The following is a 25,417-nucleotide window of genomic DNA, read 5'->3' on the forward strand; positions in this document are numbered from 1 at the left end:
CAGAAGTGCGTGTGTGTAAGACCAACTTATGAACAAATAATCTCACATGAAGTAATTAATTACTTAATTAATTGCACAGTCATTCCTGACTGTGCAAGGTACAGCAATAGAAAGGACTATAAAGTTCTTAGGTATTATTATTGATGAACACTAAACATGGAAATCACATATAGAATGCGTCAAATCGAAGGTATCACAAATTTGAGCAGTTTTGCACAAGGCTAAAGAATCATTGAACAAGAATGCTTTGTTATTGTTTAATAATTCATTGATTGTTCCATACCTGACCTATTGCATTTAAGTGTGGGGGTGTGCCTACAAAAAACGATTCCATCTTTCTTTTAGAGAAACGTGCAATTCGTGTCGTTTGCGGCTGCGGATACAGAGACCACAAGAATCCATTTTTTTATACAACTTAAAACTTTCAAATGTAATGAATTGATGGAGTTTAACCGTCTCAAAATAATGTTTAAAGCCCATCATTAAAGTTTACCAGTTAATACTGTATACACATTGTTTTTGTTAGTTTTTTCTTTTAAAGGGAAAGTGAGTATAAATTAAGAGGAACAGATATTTTCCCCAAAACAAAATATATAACAAAAAAAAACAAAAAAAACAAAAAAAGAACAACGTATTTCAACCTACGATGTCAGTTTATGGAACAATCTGGATTGTAAAACAGTCTCAGTCTATCTGTATATTAAAAAACTTGAAAAACTCAATTACTGAAAAAATACATAAAGCACAAGGACATGCTGCTGAATTATGATATAGAATTGTTGTATTGAAAGCGTCTTGACCGCTCGCTGTCGTTTATTTTGTGTTGATTATTTTGTTGTTGTTGATGAGGGGCAGACAACATAAGTTTGACTTCTTTCTGTCCCTTTTCATTACTTGAATTGAATTGAATTTTGAATTGAAGTAGTAAAAATCCAAAGTTATCAAAATGAAGCAAGATGAAACTCATGGACATCATTGTAGGAAAACTAACTGACAAACATATTTGCCCATTTTCTGACACGTTTTGAATCAAACATTTACGAGTCCTTCCCAAACGACGTGCAAGTGTGTCTGCAACATCTGCAAAGGGAAATGTTTTTGTGGAACTTATTCCATGCGTTTGGCTCCACCTAATGGTCAACCAACTGCAAGGCTTGTTGAGCTGCTCGTGGAACGCAAACCTCAAATCATTCTGTCTCCTCTCCACGCTCCTCCAGATCCCTCAAGAATCATTCCGACGGCCCGGGCCGACGCGGATCCCAAAACCAAAAGGCTACACGTCTGCAAAAGGGACAGGGGGCAACGGGGCGCCACTGAACAATCCTCTGAGCAGTGGCAAGGATCAGGCTATGCACACGTCTGCAGCGCACAGAACCAACAACAACAACAACAACCCAAACCTCGCCAACCGCAGACTTTAGACATGAATGACAATGTTAGCTACAGGAGGTCACCTTGTATTCAATTTACTATCTGATGAGCACAGAAGAAAACGATATAGTTAGTTGTTTTTTTGTTTACTTCTCATCATGTCAGCATCACTGCAACCTGGGAGAAGCATACGAGGAAGGCTATTTGCTAAAGCTATATGTTGCATTATTTGTATTTATTTCTTTTATCAGTTAAAAAAATAACTGGAGACTGACATTCTAATGATAAAGCGACGATGAAATGTAGTTGTGTCACTACTAAACTCTAAAAATAGATATTTTTTTTTCCCCCCCTTCCCTCTTGGTTCAATAAAGACATTTTATACGGGCACATAAAAGTTTCAAATTCAATGTCATCATATAAATTCTGCAGCGGGATTTAATATAATTTAATCTAATGTAATATCTAATAAAATAATCTAACATCTAATAAAGTACACTGGCACTGTTTTACACATTTTTAAATTATTATTATTATTATTATTAATATTATATATTAGGGGTGTGAATTGCCTAGTACCTGACGATTCGATTCGTATCACGATTCACAGGTCACGATTCGATTCGATACCGATTAATCCCGATACGAATTTATAAGTCGATTGTTGCGATTTTTTTCATTCAAATTTAGAAAATACTAATCAGTAAGCTTGTAGAGTGTAAGATTTATATGAAAATGTATTATTTATTTATCTGAAATTTCAGTCTTATAGAGGTTGTAATCTGTTTCATGTTTGAACAGCATTCAAATAAAATATTAAGGCTTAATGTTCCGTTCATTCTTCAATGCTCAAGGTGTGAATCCTAAAATAAAAAAAATAAAAAAAAAAAATAAAAAAAAATAAAAAAATATTGAATCGATTCGAGAATCGCGCGATGTAGTATCGCGATATATCGCCGAATCGATTTTTTTAACACCCCTATTATATATATATATATATATACACACATAAAATTATTATTATTTTATTATTATAACAGCTTCTAATTCAACTTCAACATATAAATTCTTAAGTGGGATTTAATCTAATAAACTAATATAACATCCAATAAAGTTTTTTATTATTATTATTATTATTGTATAATTAAAATATAATATATATATATATAAATATATATATATACATTATTATTATTAATATAATATATAGTAATAATAATAAATTATTATTATTATCATTATTATTATTATCATTATTATTATTATTAGTAGTAGTAGTAGTAGTAGGAGTAGCAGTAGTAGTATTATTATTATTAACAGTTTCAAATCCATCATATAAATTCTGCAGCGGGACTGGCATCTAATAAAGTACAGTGGCTCCATTTCCACATTTTATGTTACAGCCTCATTCTAAAATGGAATACAAAGAAAATTTAAATATAAGGTGATTTCTAAATGTGTTTTTTTTAATTTCTTAATAAATTTGCAAAACAATGAAAAACTTTCTCATGATGGGTTGTGGCGTGGAGAATTTTAAGGGAAAAAATATTTACTCTGTTCTGTTTTCTGCTGTAACGTAACAAATTGCGGACAAAACTTTGTGTGTTGAAAACTTTCTGTATTATGCTGGATCTAAAAAGTAACCATGATGCATGCTAAAGGTTTTTATTGGAGTCCAAATTGTTCAAACCTCCTTGTGTCCTCGCGTCGTCATCTTGCTCACGCGGACGTCAGAGTTGTTCGCATGGCGCCGCTCAGCACGGCCAGGAAGTGATCCATCTCGTCGCCTCGCTCGGTGGCACAAACCCACGAGCGAGACGGAGCCTCCAAGATGAAGGCGTGCTTCACGTCTGATGCAAAAATATATATACAGGAAGGCGGTTGAGCAAAGAAGCAAGCATTGAAGCGTGTGAAAATGACGTGCTGCCAACTTACAGCGCGAGTGCGTGATCTTCCTCACGGCCAGACTGGCGAGTGGCACACTAGCGAGGAACGTGTGTGTGCTCCTGTGCACGAGTGTGAACGGCGTGTGTTGTTTTTGCCTTCGCGTCAACATCAAAACGTCGGTGAACAGGAAGAGGCTGACATCCGCCACATGCTCGAAGGCCCTAATCAAACGTGATCCATACAATAAAAACCCCGTAAAAGCATGCCATGTTAATCTGATACATGAGACACAAACTGTATTCCTCCGTCTGTGCATACAGATACATTATTTATTTCCTACATCAGGGGAGTCCAACTTTTTCTTACAACAACCGCATACCAAAAAAAAAAAAGGATGCACGAGCCACTATGGTAAAAAGCAATCCATCATTGTAGTCCAATTCTTCACAAATGCATGTGCATTTTTATTTTGCGACATTGTTCCCCCATTTATCGCAGGTGTTACATTCCAAAATCTCCCCACGATAATGGAAAGCCGCGATAATTTAAAAAAATAAAATAAAATAATAATGTTTTGATTGAACTATATATATTTTTTGTTGATTAAATATGTTTTTTCTTTCTGGTATGATTTTTACTTTATTCTAAATGTTTTTCCCTTTGTAATATATGCTTTCTTTTCATTTACATTCCTTTTTTTCCATTAAAAATATGTTTGTTTGTCTGTTTTTCAATTTATTACAGTATACAGCACAGTATACATTTTTTTCATTTATTATGTTTATTTTCGTTTTGGTATGAGTTTTAGTTTATATGCTCTAGTTATAGTTTATATGCTTTTTCATTCATCATTTGTTTTGTTTTTTTAATTTACATTCATTTTCTTCTAAAAGTATGTTTGTTTTTTTTATTGATTACAGTATACAGTACAGTCTTCTTTTTTTTAAAGTTTTTTTTTTGTTTTGGTATGATTTTTAGTTTATTATGAATGCTTTTTTCTTCATCATTTATGTTTTTTTGTTTTGTTTTAATTTAAAGACTTTTTTTTTTTTATTAAAAGTTTTTAATTATTTACTTGTCATACAGCACAGTATATATTTTCTATCTCCAGAATGCAATGTCGTGGAGTGACGGGACAGACACCATTGGAAAGGCCTCGTCGAGACGAATCCGCGGATGCCCGTATTTCCCTGGTCGGACGTAGGGTTCGAGAGACATGTCTGCGCAATAACCAACAAAAATAAACAAACCAAAAAGCATGAAAAAACAAGAAAAAAAAAAAACATAACATGCTGTAAAAAATCCGCAAAAAAGTGAGGCCACGAAAAATGAAACCGCGATAAACGAGGGAACACTACACTAGAATAGTACCGCAAAGTGCAATTGCACATCCACTACAGTAGGTGGCAGTGGCACTCTCAGAGTGCACAAGAAGTATTTTTCGTATTAGTGCAGATTCACGCTTCACGCTATTTTCTGCTGTAACTGAATTATCTTCATTCATCGCGGTGTTGTGAATAGAAATGACGCCCGAAGAAAACAAGGAAGTGAGACGTGAGAAGGAATTTCTTCTCTTTTCCTGCCTTGCGTTCAGTGCAGAAAAGTTGGTCAGAAGTCGAATGGAGGCAAGCAAATTGTTCATTAAGCCATGGGCGCACTAAAAAACTAGCAGCAGGCCATAATCGGCCACCACAACCCTGCCCTATGTACCATATTATTATTTACAATCTGAAAAAGTGAATTCACATGATAGGAGGAGGAGCAATGCAAAACTATGTAGAACTTTCCATTAACCTGAGAGACTCTGGTATGTGTTCATTGGTGCTGTGCAGCAAATCAGCATCCTGACTGGTTACCAGCTGCCGGTTTCCCTCTCGGAGGCTCTGCATGCAGACACATCACACAAATATGTGCAAGTGCTTGCGTCATGTAATGGCCGTCAGCAAATAAGAGTTGTACCGGACAGCCTCGGATCATCTGCTGGGTTTCCTCTAACAGACGCTCTCTTTCACAGTTACGCTTTAGCTGAAACAAGACAAAACGTTTTGTATTACTGCTTTCACTCTTTTTGATGACAACTGTGCGCGCGCGTGTTTGACATTCGACCATTTGGATGAAGTGCGAGTATCGCTGCAGTGTGTTGAGGGCGGAGGAGACGTGCGCGTGATCGGGATGACTGGCGTGCGTGTGCAACGTCAGAGCTTGGAGCAGGGTTCCGTACTCTTGGATTCTCCACACGGGACACAGCAGCAGCTCCTGTAAACTTTCAAAGCACAAACACCCAAAAATGAGCGTCAACGTCACAGCTCAACAGAGGACACGTGCACACAAGGTTAACCTCAGCGTGCGTGTTGCTAGCGTTCTGTCAGTTCTCTTCAGGAACGCTCGGAAAGTTCTAAGGTCAATGAAACTTTTTAACTCTTTTACTGCCACACTTTATTAAAACAACAACAACAACAACCCCCAATGCCAGTGGATTTCGAGCATTTTAACTCATTTTTCGAAGCAAACAGAATATTGTGTTCCTTTGCTACATAAACATTTTGTCCGCAACAGTGACTTTGATACTATTTTTTGTTTAGTGACGCGCCGTCAAGTTAGGTTTAACGTTACAGAGGCTTTGATCATTCACGTCAGCATTGAAAACGTTCCATTTCATCAAATTGCGTCATGTTTCAATGTAATTTTCAGCTCTAGTTAGGGCCCAAGCGGCTACCGCTGCCATCTGCTGGCCATAGTTAGTGGGTGTTTTTGATTTTACAACTCATTGACTCGGCTGCGCTGCACTTGGATGTTGCACTGACCACTGATATATTCACCAAAAAAAAAAAAATAATAACGTTTATGGCGGCATACATCATGATTTTACTAAACGTTATTAAACGTTTTTGGCGGTCAAAGAGTTAAAAAGTAAAGAAAAAAAGAAAAAAGAAAAGAAGAAAAAATAAATGAAGAAAAAAGAAAAAAATGGGGGAAAAAAAAAAGAAAAGAAGAAAATTGAAAGAGTTCAACAGAGGACAAGTGCACAAATGTTTAACCATAGCAAGTGTGTTGCTCGTGTTCTGTCAGTTCTCTTCAGGAAAGCTTGAAAAGTTCAAAGTTCAAAATCAAAGAAACTTTTTAAAAAAGTAAAGAAAAAAAGAAAAGAAGAAAAAAAAGAAAAAGAAAATAAAAAAGAAATGAAGAAAAAACAAAAAATAGAAATAATGAAAAAAGAAAAAAGAAAAGAAGAAAATTGAAAGAGTTCACGTTTAACCTTAGCATGTGTGTTGCTCGCGTTCTGTCAGCTTTCTTCAGGAAAGCTCGGAAAGTTCAAACTTCAAAGAAACTTTTACAAATGTTAAGGAAAAAAATAAAAACGTAAAGAAGAAAAAAGAAAAACAAATGAAGACAAAAGAAACAAGAAAAAAAGAAAAAAGAAAAGAAGAGTGTTCTCTTCAGGAAAGCTCGAAAAGTTCAGAGACTTAAAAAAAAGAAAGAAAAAAAAGAAAAAAAGAAAATTAAAAAAAGAAATGAAGAATAAAACTGCGATTGGCCGCCAATCAGTCCAGGGTGTACCCCGCCTACTGCCCAAAGCCAGCTGAGATAGGCTCCAGCACCCCCTGCGACCCTTGTGAGGAGTAAGCGGTCAAGAAAATGGATGGATGGATGGATGAACAAAAAAAAAAGAAAGGAAGAAAATTGAAAGAGTTGAAGAGAGGCCAAGTAGCTAACCTTAACATGTGCGTTGCTAGCGTTCTGTCAGTTCTCTTGAGGAACGCTCGAAATGCTGGCTTGGCATCCCTGCACTGACAGGCATACAAACACAAATCCACACATACAGCAATGATATTCACATGGACAAACAACACAGAAAGATGGATTGCGCAAGTCGTCATTACCTTGTCAACGGTACTGAGAGCGGTGGTGTAGTTGTTGAGGTAGTTTGTGTAGACTCGGAGGTGTGCGCACAGTTTCAAGCACACGTCGCCAACGCACTGCTCTGCACCCCACTGCTGCACCCGGACATCTAAATCTGCCTTGAACTCGCTGTCACCAACAAACAGGCAGGAAATAAAAAATAAATTAAAAAACTACACAAGAAATCAGAGTGTGTGCGTTGCGCATACCTGTTGAGGTGCAATATTTTTGCAACGGGGCTCAGGACAACAAGCATGTCGGCAAGGCTGAGAATGGCTCTGTTGGAGTTGACGGCGGCAGTGAGGGGTTCCTGGTAGGCCTTCAGCACACACACGAGGTCAGAGGTCAATCGACCAATGAAGAATGGCGCAAAAAAATAGAATACCGTTCATTTCCTTCATGGAAAATAAATGCAAATATTTTCACTATCACACATTTGTTCACCGGACTAAAATGAGCTGAGACTAGACTCGAACCCTCATTCATAAATAAACGACAGGTAGGGCCAGATCAGTATGCATTTTCGCCGACTAAAATGTACTTCACTTCATATAAACTGGACTAAAACCTATGGACATTTTAATTCACAAACAAAGACGAAACAAAAATTAGATGACTTTGTCAAATCTTGTTTCGGCTAATCTGTCACTGTGATTGTGACACGCCCCCTTTCAAATCTGCAGCTAGTGAGTACAACATGCACAAACAAATGGGACAGGCAGGAGGTGGATTCACGGTGAAAGATTCAAAATAAATAAATAAGTACATTAAAATTATCACGTAACATTAATCCAACGGCTATAACATTCCAACAATGATGTTAATCCGACCACTAACTAATGCCAGCTAATTTACTAGCTCATAGCATGGAGCCACTATAATTGTGGGAATGCTGAAGCATTCCCACAATTTCTCTAGTTGTGTGTCAAGTTGTTTTTCATCAAAAAGATGAGAACATTTGATGTGAAATAGTTTCATATCCAAAATGTTCAACACTATCTGCTAACATAATAAACAAATAAATAAATAAATAAATATACAGGGGTAAAAATGATTGTTCTGACTAAAACGTTGACAATTTTCAAATGATCCTCTGTTGTGGCGACGTACATTATTACTCTCATATTTACGGCTTGTTCTAATCGAGCCAATTGCAACTCATGTGATAGCGCGTCATAGAGCCAATCACAAGCTGGGATGTAGGACGCCGTGTGAAACGCTTCATATGATTGGCGGAGTCAGGAGATATTTGACGGCTGCTTTTTCTTCCAGGTTAAGTATTTAAATCATTTTCATGCATTTAAAAAAAGTAACAACCTTGTTTTGAAAAAGTAGTCTAAAAACTAAATGCTCAGGAAAGTACAAAGTACTGAAAAAATAAATAAAAATACCGTACTCAAGTACAGTAATGAAGCATTTGTTGCTTCCCATCTCTGCTCTTTAGTAAACAAGAGACTCATAATGTCCACAATCATGGGCTTGGTAGGATGACAAACCTTCACAATAGCGCTCAGTCGGCTGATGTAGAGATCCTCACTGAGTTGCAACTCTCGGACAATCACACCTCTCCAGTCCAACTGCGTCTGGAAGAAGCGAGCAAAGATGAACACGTGGCTTTTCCCTGGCGCTGGGGAACAGCACGCACACACATCATACCTGAGGAAGCCCCGACATCAGAGCGACATCGGACGCTTGCTTTTCATCTCTCGTCTCCTCATTGTCACTCCATTTCGTCAGGAAAGCAGCGAGAAACTCCAGTGGTCTCGTCTGACGATACAAGCATGGTAAGACGAGTCCACAATGACGATCAATGACTGGATGTTTACTAATTGCTCATAATTTACACAAAAATCATGCTCGAGAAGGTTTTTTTTTTTTTGTGCAACACTGTGAAACCACGTTAGGATCTGTTGTTCTCCTTGCTGATCATTCAACGATGAGCAACTATTTACCTCCGGCTGTTTGCTGAGACGAGCGAGTCCCTCAGTGAGCGCCAGACTCAAGTCTTCGGACAAACACAGATCCTCAAGACAGACGCTCTCCCACAGAGAATGGCCTAAAAGGTCACCAGAGTTCAAAGGCTGCAGAGTTCCCAGAAAAACCTGCAAGAAGTGTGACACCCACCCAGAGCTCTGGCGCGGGCTTGAAGGCCAACCTGCTGAAGCCGAAACTCCAGACAGGTTTTCATCTCCTTCAGCGCGTCGTCCATCCAGTGGGCCTGTCGGCACCAGCCCAGCAGAACCGGCTCACTGATGTAACGGAGCGCCGGGCCTCCCGGTTGCGGCTTGGCGTGCCCGATGGCACCGATGCTGCCGTCAGACCAATCGCTAAGGACTTGAAGATGTGCAGCAAACAAGCGGCTGTGGTTCATTTTGAACGGAATGTTGTACGTTAAAAGACTTTGGTTGCAAAACTCACTATTTTGAAACGTTCCAGTCGCGAGACCCGCGGGTGCCCAAACCTTCAGACCCGTAAGAGCGGCCAGCTTCTGCATGAGCGCCACACCTGAAGCTGAGAGAGACGAGCGGCTGAGTCGCTGAAGTGCAACTGAATCGCAGTGGGAGTGGAGATCACCCACCTGATGCCGCACACGGCGAGAAAATGTCGATGGCGCCGCCTTGCTCGGCGGGCTCCACCAGGATGGACACTTTCTCCCAGAAATCTCGGTGGGCTGGAGTCAGAATGTTTCTGTCTGATAAGCAGCTGTCTGCGGGGACACAAAACAAAGATAACATACGTCTCAAAAGTTCACCATTAGGAGTGTGACGATATATCGATAGCGCGATAAATCGCAATACTTTGTCCCATGCTAGATTATCGATACGCGTACGCAAGTATGGCGATATTTGTAGTTAATATACACGCACTGTAACAGCTCCATTGTTCATGACTTATTGAGCAATTACTTGGCGGGCTGCTAGGGGGGGCTCCTCATGTGAGTTTCAGGGAAATGGACGCGAGTCTTCAGACAAAGAAGACCCAGCAGCTTACTTTTATCTGTCTAGAAACTGACAAATGTGAATTATATCTTCAATTTCAACATTTTAAAACATTTTGATTTTCTGAAGCACACAATTTCTGAGGAATATTAATATTGATTTCATTGGATTTCATATTTAAAGGGGCTGTCTGTCGGATTCACTCAGGAAAATGCACTTTTTAAATACAGGATGTACACACTTTAACTTTCTCTCAGTCTACACATCTGTGTTTTTGTTAACCTTTTGTGGTAATTTCGTCCTAAACCCCCACCCCGCCCCCCAGCCTGTATTTTGCCATTTTGTGTTTGTTTTGTAAACAGCGGGACGTTTCTGTGGAAAGACAGTGTTTACAACCCTCCAGCCAATCGCAGAGCGGGGGGTGGCGTGTCGCAAACGGGGCCGAGTGAACGTGTCAGCTGCGTGACGTCACTCCCGCGGCAATTTTGAAAGCATGCACGGATTTTTTTTTTCTTCACTCACTCATTCACACACGTAAGCTTCTGTGAGTGAGTAAGTGAGTGAAAAAAATAAATAAATCCGTGCGTGCTTTCAAATTGCCACGGGAGTGACGTCACGCAGCTGACACGTTCGCCCGGCCACGTTTGCGACACGCCATCCCCCGCTCTGCGATTCGCTGGAGCGGTGTAAACACTGTCTTTCCACTGCAAAAAAATACACGAAAGTACTCAATTTGAAGAAGACACCAGTTTTAATATTGTGTTTCAGTGATGGTACAAAAAGAAACAATTTACTCATTGAAAAACATCCGTTTATGTCTTGAGTAGTTTTATCATGGATTTATTACCTGATATATCGATAATGGCGGTATCGTCATATCGTGAGATAATCGTTATCGTGAGCCTTGTATCGCATAAAGTATCGTGAGCTACCCAGAGGTTCCCACCCCTACTCATCATGGTACACCTCAAGATATGAAGTAGAAAAATGTTCATTGGGACTAGAAAAGAATCTCATGTGGGTTTGAAAATTCAAAGAAATGAATTCTCACTGTGAAAGAGGTGAACTTCTTGCGTTCCTCCAGGCACTAACAGGCCGAGCCTCTCGAACGTGCGGCCGGAAGCAGCCCCCTCCACCTGGGACCACAATGCCGAGAGTGTCGCTCGGTGGTCATAGAGGACCACGATCACGTCCGCCTTGGCGCCGCTCAGCACCAGCTACGTGACGCAAGGGGCCCAAAAATGGTGTTAACCGCTGAAGCGCACTCACCATTTTCCATCTTGAAGTTGGCGGGTCACCTCGTAAGCAGGAATTTTGTTGGAGAGCAACAGCAAGCTCTTTGCAGGATGCCGGGAGATGCCGGAGGGTTCCGGCGGTGCAGGTCTGGAGACGTATTTGGACAGTGGCCCACTCGCTCTGTGCAGAACATTTCAAACGGCAGCTTAGCTTATTACTAGGGGTGTTAAAAAAAAATCGATTCGGCGATATATCGCGATACTACATCGCGCGATTCTCGAATCGATTCAATAATCGGCAGAATCAATTTTTTTTTTTATTTTTTTTTTAGGATTCACACCTTGAGCATGGAAGAATGTTATATGAACGGCACATTAAGCCTTAATATTTTTATTTTAATGCTGTTCAAATGTGAAACAGATTGCAAACTGTTTGTGTACAGTGGCTCACGGTTATAAGCCTCAAGTTTTAGATAAATATATTCATACAAATCTTACAGTGTACATGAACAAATTTACTGATAGTATTTTCTAAATTTGAATGGAAAAAAATCGCAACAATCGACTTATAAATTCGTATCGGGATTAATCGGTATCGAATCGTGACCATTCGTATCGGGATTAATCGGTATCGAATCGAATCGTGACCTGTGAATCGTGATACGAATCGAATCGTCAGGTACTAGGCAATTCACACCCCTACTTATTACCAATTGCAATATTGACGAGTGATCAACTTGAACTTTGTGCTGGAACAGGAACGCGACCTGCAAGCTTACTTTATTTATTTTAACTCATCCATCCATTCATTTTCTGGACCACTTGCTCCTCACAAGGGTCACGGGGGTGCTGGAGCCTATGCCAGCTGGCTATGGGCAGTAGGCGGGGTACACCCTGAACTGTTTGCCAGCCAATTGCAGGGCTTTTTTTTTTTTAACTCATTCAATCCCAAAAACGTGTAAAAATGTTTTATAATACTTTGTCCTTCCCTCCCAAAAATGTGTTTACATGTTTTATTTTACGTTTTATTTTATGCAAGAGCATTCAGAAGACTTTGATGCACCTTCTGACACATGAAAACGTGGTTTAAAGCAATCGTAGTTTTAAAAAAAGGCCAGCAGGTGGCAGCAGAGTATAAGAGATCAGCCAAGGCCATGTTGCAACAAGCTGTTTTTGTAAGTGTTTTCACCCGGAATGTGAATATTGATGAAACTTAGCTATATTCTGATGCTAATTGCTGCAAAACTGAAACAGATAAAAAATTTTCCGCCTTTTTTTTTCCCTGTTGAAAGGAGTCTCTAATCTTTCTTTTCTCATGTTTTGATAGAAATAGAACACAATATTCTGTGGGCCTTACACAATCAGTCAAAATCCAGTAAAACAACCGGGAGCGAAGGGGGTTGCTTCCGTGAAAATGGCTGCTGGGAGTGAATGACTTAAGGGGGTGTAGACATTGAATTGATATTGATGATTGCAGAATGTTGTTGAATCAATTTCTGACCTGCTTGAGTTTTGTCCCATGTTCCTCTCCAAGCTCAAGCCGCTGCTTGCGCTCAGACTCAAGTCAGGAGGTCCGGAGGTCCTGCGTGCTGTCCCGAGTGCGATTGCTTGACTCGTGGGGCGACCGCCTCCCGATCCGCCCAACTTTGTGCTGCTGCTCCAGGCTTTCCTGCTTCTCAGTGCTATTCCTGCAAAAAGATATGACATATGCTACATTTGTTATGCTTCTTTTTTTTGGTTTATAATTGACTCTTGGTTGCTTTCACTCACTCTTCTCCTCGTGAATCTTTGCTCTGATCATCTGCCTGGTGAGTCTCTCTGTCACGATCTCTTCATCTTCTTCTTCCTCCTCCCAATCATAAGATTGCCCGGATGACGTCTGATAGTGTGCTGCCTGATGAGTAGTCAGCATGACCGATGTGTTGATGCAGGAGATGAAGTGATTCTTCCACGCGCCAAACTCCTTTTCTCCAGGCATGTAGGGAAGGAACCATCCTTGTCGTATGCAGCGCCCCGCCCACAAACAATCCTGAGGTTGATTTCAGTGGAGCCCCATCAATTACCCAACAGATTACATACAATTGTTGGCCTTTCGACCTTCCCACCTGTTCAGACAGAACCCTCCAGTGCCAGCTGACTTGGGCGGCAGAGCAAAGGTCCAAAGGGGACAGGAAGGACATGATGTAAAGTGACAGGAAGCGAGGCAGCACCGCTGTGAAATCCGCTTGAGTTGTCGGAAGCGTTTCGCTCAGCAAGTCTCGACAGTACCTGCTCGGGTGATTGACATACATGGACAGTGTTCTCATATGCACATTTTACAGCAGAGGGAAAAGGGCTTCACCTGAGCTGAGACTTGGTGCACCGCGTGAGCACACAATGCAGCATGTATTTCCTCTGTCGCTGAGTCCAGAGATCAAACCAGTGCAGCACCAGGTTGATCCTTTCTTCAAATAACTGCTCGGGAACAAAACATTCAGCACAATTTGTGGGCATCTCATGAAGTCAGACATCAGCTGATTGAGCACAAAAAAATAAATAAATAAAAACAATTCTGAAAATATAATGATCTTGTTTTTTTTTCTTTTAATAGGTGGATGATTTGAAAATTGGAGGACAGTACAGGCAACCAAAAGATTTGAATTTTAATTTATAATAATTTTCAAGAAAACGGGTACAGATCATTTCATAATTGGAGAAGAATTTAGGTAAAAACATATTTGAATTTTATTTTTCAATGGTTTTCAAGAACACAATAAATAAAACTCTGTGTATTGTGAATTTGTCCGCAGCTCACCATGCACTTTTAAAGGTTATTTTGTCACGTGTTGTGTATTAGCATCAAATATTTAAAATATTGCTGAAGAAATGCTTTACAATTAACATGTTAGATTTATTCCAAATCTTTTTTTTTTTTTTTTAGTATACCGGTACTTACAGTATGTTACTACCAGTGTTGCAAATCAATGCTCTTTTTGCTGAAGTGCATGCTAGCTGTCTTAGGTGGCTATCATGCTAACTAGAACAAACAAAAACTTTTTCTGATAATAATGAACAAGGTGGCATTGGTTCAAGTGACACACTCCATATGACTGGAAAAAAAAAAAAAAAAAAAGTCAAGCAACATGTATTTGAAACTTGTTCTGAACCAAATCAAAATGTTGGTGCTGATTCTAAAATAACCCAATCTACAACTTGTATCAAAATGGTTCCCAAGTATTGTATTTGTACAACATTGTATTTTTTTTTCTCCCCATGCAGTGTAGTGCTGCGAGTGTGACCTGCATGTTCTGTGTGGTTGCTCAACGGAGTCCAGCAGCTGAACCGAGTCGTTGAGTCCATCTTCTTCTTCTTCTACTCCATGCTTTCTTGAAAAAAAAAAAAAAAAAAAAAGCCACGTAGAATCCGGAGTTGTCTATCGATTATAATTAATTCGTCACCATATGCCGTCGCTGAGGGACAACGCGGGTCGCTAAGGATACGCATCAACACATTCCTTCACACGATACAGCGCCCCCCTGCGGTCAGCATCATCACATCATTGGTGCCAAAAAATCAAAACAAACAAAAGCCTGTCAGTTTGTTTGACCCACCCCAACTGTCTTTTCATATACAGTATTTGCTTTTTAAAGAACGTTACAAACCTATTGTGGGCGTGTGATTGCGTTTCTGATTCAGCCATTTACAGTGTAATTTGGTGTTCAAAGCACAAGATGGCGCTTGGTGAACGTCTAATGAAATCCACATTCAAAAATTCAGTACAGTAAACTGTAACGTTTCCCAACCTAAATTGAGCCAAAGTATGCAAATATAAAATACAAACCAGAAATGCTACAAAAGGTAAATAATATCCTTTGCAAGTTGGTGTTAGAGCATTTAAAAGTTTGGAGGCTTACATTGCTGGCATAGATAAACAATTCATTATTTTTCATAACTAAATTGACCAAATAAATAAAATTGGATAATTCCCAGCGACATACCTGATAGTCTCTTGTCTCATGGAACATCCATCCATTTTCTGAACCGCTTATACCTCATAAGGGGTGCTCTGGTTGGCAATCATTGTACTTCGACAAAGTAAAGCTCACTCGTTGACTATAACTGCAGAATGTTTTTGAGGAAGCTTGCGATTCACACTTATTTTATTTAAAAAAAAAAAAAACAGCATACATGCTTTTAACAGTTGAAGCTGCAAAAATAATACATCCCAAACATTGTCCAACTGACAGTCAAAGATGAATGATTACAATTCACACATTGAGAAGTAGATAATTCATTTAAATCAATAAAGCTTAAATTACCGCATAAGAAATTAAGGCATGGTTGTGAAGTCAACATTTGGGTTACTTGACTACTCGCAGCCAAACATAATGCAAACAACACATACCATTTCTTCTTTGTTGCATGGTAAGCACACTTTGATCAACGTGTTTGATTATAGACTGATTGATCTGATTAATATAAAGTGCAACAGAGTGAACTCGCACTGTTTGCAGCACAACAATGTTATTCATATCACTTTGGTTAGAAAGCAGCAGTTCATCTACAGGACAGCAAACAGATGCTGGTGACAAATGGGTCAATAATATTACAAATGACTAAGATCTTGATGTTTCGTAAGATTGACATTGGCAGCGCTCACATTAGGCGCATCAAACTTGGCTTTTGGGTCTCGTGGGCAACGAGCAGCTTTCCTGCAACAAAAGTCCGTCTGAGAGGCAGTCAGTCACACGCTGGCAGACCTGGGAATCTCTTGGCTGTCAGTCAGATTCAGTTTCTGGCTGCAAAGGCGAGTTCAGGGACAACAAAAGCCACATACGGATTCCTCAAACTCAATTAAGTATCATTTTAACATCATCTCGCGTCAACTTTTGCAGACGCCAAAAAGGATACATTGATGAACTCAACTCCTCCAGCTGAAAAGGAAAAATATAATTAGCTTTTCTTTTTTTTTTTAAGAATTAAAACAATTTTCAAATGTTCCACTGGCTTTTTAGCTTGGGCTGTAGCAGGCAGTTTATGATGGGGATTGCAAAAAGAGTTTTGAGGGAAACTATTTCATCAATTTTGGAATATGGCTGTAAAATACGACGGCCACGTATAAATGTATATATATTTTTATTTTATTCTTATTATTTTTTTACGATGGCAGGGGCAATATTCCGAGAAAAAAAACTCGCAAAATGTGCGAGTTTATAAAGTGGCAAATTTGCGAGAAAAAAACAACAACTCATAAACTTACAAGAAATACACATAGTGTAGCTAGTCTGATCATTTGAGGATTCGTTGGTGGTTATAAAGGGACACTGTTTATAAAATGAAGCTGCAAGCTGGAGACGGATTCATTCGTAATTTCAAATGTACTCGTCATACACGACAGCTAGAGCGCCAACACTTCCTGATCCCCAATCAGCTGACAAGCACTAACCAATCAGAAGCGAGCAATGACTTTGAATGCTCAAAGCAAGTGAATGACGGCGAGCAGCAGGTTCGACACATCAACTTAGATAATTGTACAAAAAAAAAAAATCAAAATGTATGGATGTGTAAATAATTCTGGAAACATGAATGTACAAGTAAATATATATTTTAACAAGTGAACTTAAATGCTTGATCCTCAGGTTGTGGACCTTCGCAAAACGAGGCATCTTTGTCGCTGGCCATAGTCAATGCTTCGAAAAGCGAATGCTTAAAAAGCGCTATAAACTCATAATCGCTCAACATAAATTGGCAATGAGTTGAAATAAACCACTTCACAGAACAGCTGCTTAGTTTTTTGTAAGTCGTGTTCCTTTCACATTATATGGTTCATCTCTGCTATCTCCTTATTTGAAAAGCCCCACCAAAAAGTAATGGCGCAAATATTCGAGTAGTACGCTACGTGTATTTTTCGTTAGTTTCTGATTTTTTTCCCCCTTACAAATCTGCCACTTTATAAACTCGTAAATTTGCGAGGTTTTTTCTCTAAATATTGTCCCCACCCTCTAAAAAAAAAAAATATATATATATATATATATATATACACGTGGCCCTAATACGCCGTCGTAGTATTTATTTATTTATTTTTTAAAGAAAAAAAAAACGTGGAAAAAAGATGGTTGTGAATACTCATCATCGGCGATATAAATGGCAAGTAGTACAACTTCCAGTGGCGTAATGAACCTGCCATCTTAAACCGAAATGGAATGCAAGCAAAACTAGTACCCATTTTTCAACAGTCGTATATCAAACTTACTACTGATGAAAAGATGACTAAAACGACAATGCAATCCAAGACTTTTGTCGGTACAGAAATGTGAAATGTCCCATGTCTTACATTCAGAAGCAATTTGTCCATGTTGGTGTCACGGGCTGTTTTTCTCTGGTCCTCTTGTAACTCATCCTCCTCGCCGTACAGGTCAAAGTGCAAGCGGGCCAACTTTTCCTGCATCTCCCGCACATGCTCCATCTGTCCAATGGAACATTCATTACCTGGGAAACACAAAAGAAAACTCTTGTGCATAACTTCCTAATTCAAATTGCAGATCACAATTCCAATTTTAGTGCCTACATCTGATTTTTTATTTGTTTTATGTCTGTTGGTCTAGTGTTCATTACACACAAAGATTTCCAAAACGCAGCTGAACAACCCTAGAAAAAAAAAGTATTTTTAATTTGAGGCCTAAAACAGATTTTCACAAGGCCCCCCACCCCGACCAGCAAAGTTTCTCTTCCTGAAATCAGCTCACCAAACGCTTGCAATTTCCCTGAGTGGAAGTCGTTGAGAAGACTGAGAAGTCCATTCTCCATCTCCTGCACGTCGGAGACATCAGTCAAGAACGAGTGCTGGATGATGGGTGCGGCCTGGTTCTGATTTGGGCTGGGCCGAACGCTGGAACCCGTCTGATACTTTGATTTGTCACGAACTGCCCTGTGGAAAAAACAAAACAAAACAAAAAATATAACACCTTAAAGCAGGGGTGTCAAACATAAGGCTCGCGGGCCGGATCAGGCCCGCAAAGGGGTTTAATCCGGCCCGCGAGATGATTTTGTAAAGTTAAAAAAATAAAAAATAAATAAATAAAATTGTAATGTCGGACTAATTAATCAGCCGGCCACAATCAAAATATATAAAATTTGTAATTTCACAAGCAGTCCTCAGACGAGCAATGCAACGTACAGGGGAATTGTCCTGGATGTCATTTTTTTCACACAACTTAAAGTTATGGTTTGTTTAATTGTTATTATTATTTAAAATCATAGACCAACATAAATGTGTTAAATACGACACAAATTCAATTACTGTTAACACAAATCGATATGACAAGGATTAGCGTCCTTATAACGTCATTAAATACGCCAGGCAATGCATTCTGGGAATGCATACAATATATATGCAAAACAGGTCGATTTAACACGTCCGGAACGTATACCGGGAAAGTGTTGCCGCGTTCCATTAGCATTTGTGTTATTCTTCGGAACAACATAATTACACTTGAGTTCTGTAATTTAGGGCTGGTCCACGAAAATCTGCGTATAAATGACGGTAATCGTATATAAGTTATATACCGTTATTTTACCGATGTGGCCCACTTGGTAATATATTTTCTTCCATGCGGCCCCTGAGCTAATATGAGTTTGACACCCCTGCCTTAAAGCAGGCACAACAAACATATCCCCCCTAGGTATGCCAGGAGTTACCAAATCTCTTCATCTTAACTTCCAATGGAAATTTAGTGTATATTTTCCATTTTATATTTGCAGCTTTAACTGTTTTGCTGTGAAAAAACAGGAGGGTACGGAAGCGTATTGCATTCACTTGAGAAAAAAAAAAAAAAAAAAAAAAAAAGTTTTTCTGACCAATTTTTTGGGGGGAGCTTTGTTTTTTGAGTATTTTTTTTCCTTTTTTTCTGTTTTACTGAATATTTTTTTCTGTCATAAAAAATATTTAAAAAAAACTGAAGTTCAGAGATTTAAAAAAATAATTAAAAAAATAAACAAATACTCTGAAAAACAGAGTTGGTGCTTTGTTTTTTGGAAAAAAAAATAAATCTTTTTTTGGTAATAATTTCTTTTTTTTCTTCAGTTTTTCTGACTATTTCCCCCCTGTTTTTTTCGGAGTAATTTGTTTTTAGGAATAATTTTCCCCCTTTTTTTCTGAATTTTTTTTAATGACAAAAAATATATTCAGGAAAACAGAAAAAAAATAGTCAGCAGCCAACCTGACATCAAATTACTAAACTGTATAGTATGTGGCCTCCAATCCGATGGACACCTTGAAATGATAAGCACGTGAACGACGGCCACATACCTTCTATTCTTGTTCTTCTGCCCGGAATGGGAGCCCGTGCCGTGGCTTCCGCCGACATGTTTCCCCCCGGTGGAAGCACTGAGTTTCCGAACAGAACCGCTTGTGGGAGTCGGTGTTGCCACCACCGTCACCGTAGTCGCCACCGCGGGCGTTGTGGGGGTCCTGGGGCTTTTTCTCTTCAGCTTTCGCTCCTCCATAACGGCAGGCAACGGTGCTAGTGGTGCTGCTGCTGACTGGTTAGCAGGCTCGAGTGCACGTCATGACAAGCTAGCACTCGGTACAACAGTCATAAACATCAAAAACACACATAAATCCCAACCGGAATCTGTAACGTCCGATTACTAGCAAACTAATGTTAGATGGGAAACGTACGTGTATAACACGTAGAAACGCTGACGTAAACAAGAATGTCGGTTAACGTCAGCACCCCGGCCGCATGTTAGTAAAACAAACGGGAAAACTACTAAAACAAACAATAAAAACAACCCCGAGAAATGAACGCCTTTTTTTTACGCGTCTCTCATCAAAACAGTAGCAAACCACTGTTCGCAAGTTTTCCTGTTTCTTCTTTTGGTGTTTGAAAGTGGTTAGAAAATAGCGTGTAATAGAATTACCGCCCTCTATTGGTACGGAGTGCGACTCAAGTATGATTAGAAGTACAATAAAGTACATCCATCCATCTAAAACGGTCCTCTTATTTTACGTCCAAAGCAAAATTTGAAAGCACGAACTATGTTTTTTTTTTGTTGTTGTTCTGTGACAACAAATCAGATTTTTTCTTTTTCAAAAGATCAGCTATTATCTTCTTTCCAGAGCATTATTTTCGAATGTTCTGTTCATGACATCTTACAGTTTCATGAAGATCCCCTATTTTGAATAGTGTACTATTCAATCTGCGTTATTTCTTCTTGTTTTCTGTTCTGGTCCTTTTTTTCTTTTTTGTTTTTTCTTTTTTTTTGGGGGGGGGGGGGTTGTTTGTTTATTGAACATTTAAAAAAAAAATCATATCTCCACTTCACTACCTTTTAAATCATGAATCAACATGAAATATTGTAAGGGAAATCTCAATTCAATCCACAATGCCACGGAAGAGGCAGGACGTGATTTTGCACATCAGTTTATTTCCGGTCCGGGTTGCGAACACGCAACGCAGGGGCACAAAAAAAAAAGAAAAAGAAAAAAAAAAAAGTTGGAAGCACAAGTATTTTTGACGCAGCCCACACGTCGCAAACGGAACCGGAAAGAAACTGTTGTGCAAAAAACAGCCCCGCCTCTTGTGGCATATACCCCATTTCGATTCAAATTACAAAATATAATCACGAAAGCTCAGCAATTACACAACTCCAAGTCCATTCTCTGTGATGCATTAACACCAGATCGCCACTTGAGAACGGTGCGTGATGGGCTGTCATCTGGGCTGCGACCTGTCAGGTGACAAAAACAAAAAGCGTGTTTACTTGAGTTCACACTAAACTCCAAGTTCTAACAATTTGTCTCCTGTTTCTAACGTAATTTTCATTTGTTATAACTACAGGTCAATTTATTTTATTTACCTCTTCTTTTGATTATATTAGTGTATTTTTATGAGTTTTTTTTTTCTGTTAGAAAACCTTTGGAGCCTATTTGTTCAGAGATGCGGTGATTTATTTTTTTTCTTTCCCAAACAGTGGCGTCTGAGATTTTTCATATGTAGTTACTAACAGTAACCACAGGATGTCGCTAAGAGAACACTCGATATAAATCCTAATAAATAAATGTAAAAAAAAAAAAAAAATAAACGAAAAAAAAGAAAGAAAAAAAAAGATTTTGTTTGCAAGTTTGTTTAATTTGAAGCCTTCTGAATGTCTGGTTTACACATATAAAGTTACAGTATTTGCATGCATGGCAGGCGAGGTACATCATCAAGAGTGTGCAATCACACAAAGTGGTGAAAGCATGTTGGTGAAAGTTGCAAAAGAGAGCATTTTCTCGGTCCACTTGGTGTCCCTGTTGCCGCCTTTGTGAGCTTGTGTGTTTGTGTGCATGCGTGACAGAGACCGAAGTGAGGCGAACCATGGCTAAAATTCCACAGATGAACACATTTCCACCGAGTCCTCACAGCCATTACGAGATGCGCCTAACATAATTGCAGTGTAGGATGCTGTTCCGAGAGATAGTTCATTCTTTTCTAACGCTGTTTGAATTATGCATTTGGTTTTCGATGAATGACAACTCGTCTAATTACACACTTCCTCTTGCTGCTAATTCTAAGTTACCTGCCGTGTTTTTTTTCACCCTCTTTGGATGAGAAAACAACCCACGTTACTTTAACTGGATGCATAAAAAGCTACTCTGTATTATTATTTCACAAGGGAAGTAAGTGGAAGTGGCGTGCATGAGCAAAGTGGTGTTATACTCATAAAGATGGCGATTGCAATTGTTTAGGCCGATAGATAATGTCCTTCTTAAGAGCTATACAATTTGTGTAGGAGCCTAAATTCTCATTTTAAGTTGAGTAATATTTGGATAAAGGTGATTTAAGTTCATTCTGATAAAAGGATATTTATTTATAATTTGAAATGTTTATTGTTTACGTGTGGAGGAAATAGTTTAAGGCAATAATAGTTGATGTTTTGCATTTAAAATGTGTGAATTTAGGATGTAAGCGCTTTCACCTCAGCATTGTTTATTTAGGACCTATTTTATTGTCTTTAGGTGGCGGGATCTGTGTGGTACACAGCAGTAATGCGGTCAGGCAATATGGAGTAGAGCCACACAGGTTTTTTTTTTTTTTACCTCCTGACCTCTTCATAAACTCTTTAATTACTCCTCTTTGCCTATTTCATTTTTGTAAGTCATTTTCGAACTTTTGTACCTGCTGATTTAATTTTTGACTAAAGTGAACAAAAACCAAGACAAGCGTATATAGAGTTTCTTTTCGTTGAGGAAGCCGCTTTACAAATTACGAACCCTAAATCTGTGTAAGGCCTGCTGTGGCTTAGCAGAACATTTGAAGAATGGTTCACCACGGCACATGTCAACACACAAAGAAAACACAAACTGACAAGGTCGTCGATACATTGATTTAGCTTACCATGTTCATTCGTTTGACAGCTGAAACACACATTTTTATTACTGAACACTTACTCCAAAATTCAAATTTTAGACAGTACATACCAGTAAAAAGAGCATGATTTATGGTGTTTTAAATTTATTACAACATAAACCACATATCGTCTACTTGTTAATTGTTATTTTTATTATTATTACTTGTTAAAAAATAGTGAGCATCCCGGCACAACCCCCCCACCCCTGTATATGAGCTGTATCTGTCTCATCTGTACGTATAGTTTATACAGTAGTCTGCTCGCAATGTGGGAGTAACAAGATGGCTGCCCTGTGACTTCAACGAGTTGCACTGCCGTGTATAGGCTATCGTCTATCCAGTTATATATACAGGTCAGTGGTTGAAGGACATGAAGTAGGAAAAACATATTTGTTTTGGTTTATTTGTTCATTACTGGTAGGTCCCACCGTGTGGACAACACACAACAACACAACAATAAAGTACACCATATTCTGTCAGCTTCTCGGGATTAGCATAGAAAAATATGATCAAATATAAATAGCTCTATAACGATATTTGTACGTTGATAAAGATTACATTTCCAGTTCCAAGCCCGAATGTGCTACAATTCCCCAACCTGCCACCTTTTTTTTTTTTTTTGGTCCTCAACTTTGGACTCCCTCATACTCAATCCATAATTGTCTCCTCGTGACTGTGTAGAGGGTCCAGCTGACATTTTGTCTGTCCGCTGCCTTGAGGGGGTCCAGGAGATGCGCCACATTGTTGGCCCAAGCTTCCTGATGGGGCCTCCGGGACAAGGAATCCAAAGATGACATCATAAACATGCACCACAGCACACATTTTATGCTTGTAAAAAGTATTGATATATGTTTTTTTTTTTTAAATAAGTCTACCTATTTAAAAGGTCACTTTGGGTAACTTTTGGAGGGACGTGCACAACAACACCTTTAATGGCTGGACTAAGAAATTGTCATGGGGGGGGGGGGGGGGGGGGACGTAAACTACAAAAACAGATATCCATTTTTAAAAAAATATTTCAAATGAGTTTATAAGTTAATGAGTTAAATTTCATTTATACAGAAGAGGATTAGGGCCAGTATAGAGAGACATTTTTTCCCCGCAGGATTCTCACTTTAATCTCAGAATTCTGACAATAAAATCAGAATTCTCACTGACTTTAAAATCAGAATTTTGACTTTATTCTCAGAATCATGACTTTAAAGTGAGAATTCTGACTTTTTTTCTTCGAATTCTGAGATTAAAGCCAGAATTCTCACTTTAATCAAAATCAGAATTAGGACTTTAATCTCAGATTTCTGACTTGAAAGTGAGAATTCTGACTTGAATCTCAGAATGCTGAGAATTAAATCAGAATTCTCACTGACTTTAAAGCGAGAATTCTGACTCTTTTCTTCGCATTTTGAGATTAAAGTCAGAATTCTCACTTTAATCTTACTCAGATGAAAGTCATAATTAATCTCAGAATTTTGACTTTAAAGCGAGAATTCTGACTTTTTTCCTTCACATTTTAAGATTAAAGTCAGAATTCTCACTTTAATGTTATTGTGATTAAAGTCATAATTAATCTCAGTCAGAATTCTGACTTTTTTCTTAGCATTCTGAGATTAAAGTCAGAATTCTGACTTTAATCTCAGAATGCTAAGAATAAAATCAGAATTCTCACTGACTTTAAAGTCAGAATTCTGACTTTATTTTCAAAATTCTGACTACAAAACAAAGAATAATAGTAGCACTAATAAAGTCAGAATTCTGAGATTAAAGTGAGCATTCTCACTCAGAATAAAGTGAGAATCCTGCCAATTTTTTTTTCTCTCTTCACTGGCCCAAATCCTCTTCTGTATATTTCTAAACAAATGTCTAAAAATGTAAAAACATTCTAAAGTTAGTGTGCCGTGGCTTTTAATCTGGGATTGGTCTCTTATTTTTTTTTCCATTTTATTTCTTTTCAGAGTTGTAACTGCAGATGTTACCTGCCGATAGTTGTGCATATGTGGTATGATATCTGGACAAGAGGAATTTTGGGTGGCAGCTTCTCACATCTGGATACAAACTCAAAACAGATAATCTAAAACTTGTTCTTTGTATCCATTATCAAAGCAAGCCTTTTTATTTTGCACCTTGCTTTAATGATGAGGGATAATAATTCTGCGAGTAATAATTGAGAGGACCCCTCTCTGCCAATCTCAAGTACATTTAAGGGCGGCAAGAGTTTGTGCGTGTGCGCATGCGATTACGTGTGAGCTGTTGCAAATGGTGCACTCCCTCCGGTGGGCAAATTGTTATGGATGCTGTGGCGCTCAAATCACTGTTATTTGCTTCCTTTAAAACAAACTAATTACAGCAATCGCTTGCGTGTGAGTGTGTGTGAGCGCACACGCGTGTGCACTCACGTGCGTATCAATTACTTCCCCTCGATTGTTTGTCGCCACCAGTTTCTTTAGCGTGCGCTTGTTTACTGCTGCAGCTGTTGCGCATCACTTTGCTTTCAAGCACAACGATGACATCAATACTGTTTATCCCAATCAAAACAAGCAATTAAAGCTTTGTCATCACACTTGTAATGTTTTTCCTTAAGTGCCACAATTAATTGGAATTGCCAACAAATTGGATGAAATCGACAATTATGCACATTCAATAACTTCAATACAGTGCACGTTTCAGGATGTACGGCAAAATTTCAGGTCACTACCTCTTGATTTTGATCAATGGA

At 38.8% G+C, this 25,417-nt stretch overlaps 4 protein-coding genes across 10 annotated transcripts in view; 1 reads left to right on the forward strand and 3 right to left on the reverse strand.

Moving 5' to 3' along the window:
* Positions 1 to 1,851, forward strand: part of filip1l (filamin A interacting protein 1-like) — a 47,837-nt gene extending 45,986 nt beyond the window's left edge. The window contains exon 6 of one of the 2 annotated variants that reach the window (XM_077513753.1): positions 1,218 to 1,851. In XM_077513753.1, the coding sequence (XP_077369879.1) occupies positions 1,218 to 1,421 (204 nt within the window). In that variant the 3' untranslated portion in view covers positions 1,422 to 1,851. The remainder of the gene's footprint in view (positions 1 to 1,217) is intronic. The other variant, XM_077513754.1, reaches the window with a different exon arrangement.
* Positions 1 to 14,712, reverse strand: part of ect2l (epithelial cell transforming 2 like) — a 40,005-nt gene extending 25,293 nt beyond the window's left edge. For 2 of the 3 annotated variants that reach the window (XM_077513755.1, XM_077513757.1), the window contains exons 1-21: positions 14,611 to 14,712; positions 13,674 to 13,786; positions 13,438 to 13,600; positions 13,103 to 13,361; positions 12,834 to 13,020; positions 11,396 to 11,513; positions 11,149 to 11,314; positions 9,737 to 9,865; positions 9,577 to 9,669; positions 9,283 to 9,492; positions 9,111 to 9,214; positions 8,815 to 8,925; positions 8,655 to 8,741; positions 7,368 to 7,477; positions 7,140 to 7,287; positions 6,973 to 7,046; positions 5,365 to 5,521; positions 5,218 to 5,283; positions 5,053 to 5,141; positions 3,307 to 3,479; positions 3,062 to 3,221 (exon numbers count right to left, since the gene is read on the reverse strand). In XM_077513755.1, the coding sequence (XP_077369881.1) occupies positions 3,091 to 3,221; positions 3,307 to 3,479; positions 5,053 to 5,141; positions 5,218 to 5,283; positions 5,365 to 5,521; positions 6,973 to 7,046; positions 7,140 to 7,287; positions 7,368 to 7,477; positions 8,655 to 8,741; positions 8,815 to 8,925; positions 9,111 to 9,214; positions 9,283 to 9,492; positions 9,577 to 9,669; positions 9,737 to 9,865; positions 11,149 to 11,314; positions 11,396 to 11,513; positions 12,834 to 13,020; positions 13,103 to 13,361; positions 13,438 to 13,600; positions 13,674 to 13,786; positions 14,611 to 14,616 (2,694 nt within the window). In that variant the 5' untranslated portion in view covers positions 14,617 to 14,712 and the 3' untranslated portion in view covers positions 3,062 to 3,090. The remainder of the gene's footprint in view (positions 1 to 3,061; positions 3,222 to 3,306; positions 3,480 to 5,052; positions 5,142 to 5,217; positions 5,284 to 5,364; positions 5,522 to 6,972; positions 7,047 to 7,139; positions 7,288 to 7,367; positions 7,478 to 8,654; positions 8,742 to 8,814; positions 8,926 to 9,110; positions 9,215 to 9,282; positions 9,493 to 9,576; positions 9,670 to 9,736; positions 9,866 to 11,148; positions 11,315 to 11,395; positions 11,514 to 12,833; positions 13,021 to 13,102; positions 13,362 to 13,437; positions 13,601 to 13,673; positions 13,787 to 14,610) is intronic. The other variant, XM_077513758.1, reaches the window with a different exon arrangement.
* A 741-nt stretch (positions 14,713 to 15,453) lies between these two features.
* ccdc28a (coiled-coil domain containing 28A) lies at positions 15,454 to 20,180 on the reverse strand. The gene is made up of 5 exons (XM_077513759.1): positions 19,620 to 20,180; positions 18,058 to 18,239; positions 17,646 to 17,800; positions 16,223 to 16,245; positions 15,454 to 16,110 (listed from the first exon to the last, which is right to left on the reverse strand). Exons 1-5 carry the CDS (start codon positions 19,814 to 19,816, stop codon positions 16,056 to 16,058), a joined length of 612 nt encoding a protein of 203 aa, XP_077369885.1. The 5' UTR covers positions 19,817 to 20,180; the 3' UTR covers positions 15,454 to 16,055.
* A 191-nt stretch (positions 20,181 to 20,371) lies between these two features.
* The window catches only part of LOC144014169 (uncharacterized), a 121,439-nt gene continuing 116,393 nt past the window's right edge, over positions 20,372 to 25,417 (reverse strand). For 3 of the 4 annotated variants that reach the window (XR_013282407.1, XR_013282406.1, XR_013282405.1), the window contains one exon: positions 20,611 to 21,043. Coding sequence is in view for 1 of the 4 variants with exons in the window: in XM_077513760.1 (XP_077369886.1) it covers positions 21,028 to 21,043 (16 nt within the window). In the remaining 3 variants the exon portion in view is untranslated. Of the gene's footprint in view, positions 21,044 to 25,417 lie in introns of all 4 variants that reach the window. The other variant, XM_077513760.1, reaches the window with a different exon arrangement.

Source organism: Festucalex cinctus, chromosome 2 (assembly GCF_051991245.1).
Source record: "Festucalex cinctus isolate MCC-2025b chromosome 2, RoL_Fcin_1.0, whole genome shotgun sequence".
NCBI lineage: Eukaryota > Metazoa > Chordata > Actinopteri > Syngnathiformes > Syngnathidae > Festucalex > Festucalex cinctus.

Bases quoted from the DNA above. Each gene is read 5' to 3' on its own strand.
- ccdc28a (XM_077513759.1), bottom strand. From the start codon at position 19,816: ATGGAGGAGCGAAAGCTGAAGAGAAAAAGCCCCAGGACCCCCACAACG. The intron at 17,801-18,057 runs GTGAGCTGATTT...TGTGTTTCCCAG, and splicing joins AGGGAAATTGCAAGCGTTTG to GTAATGAATGTTCCATTGGA. The intron at 16,111-16,222 runs GTATCCTTTTTG...TCGCCTTTGCAG, and splicing joins GAGGAGTTGAGTTCATCAAT to CCAGAAACTGAATCTGACTG.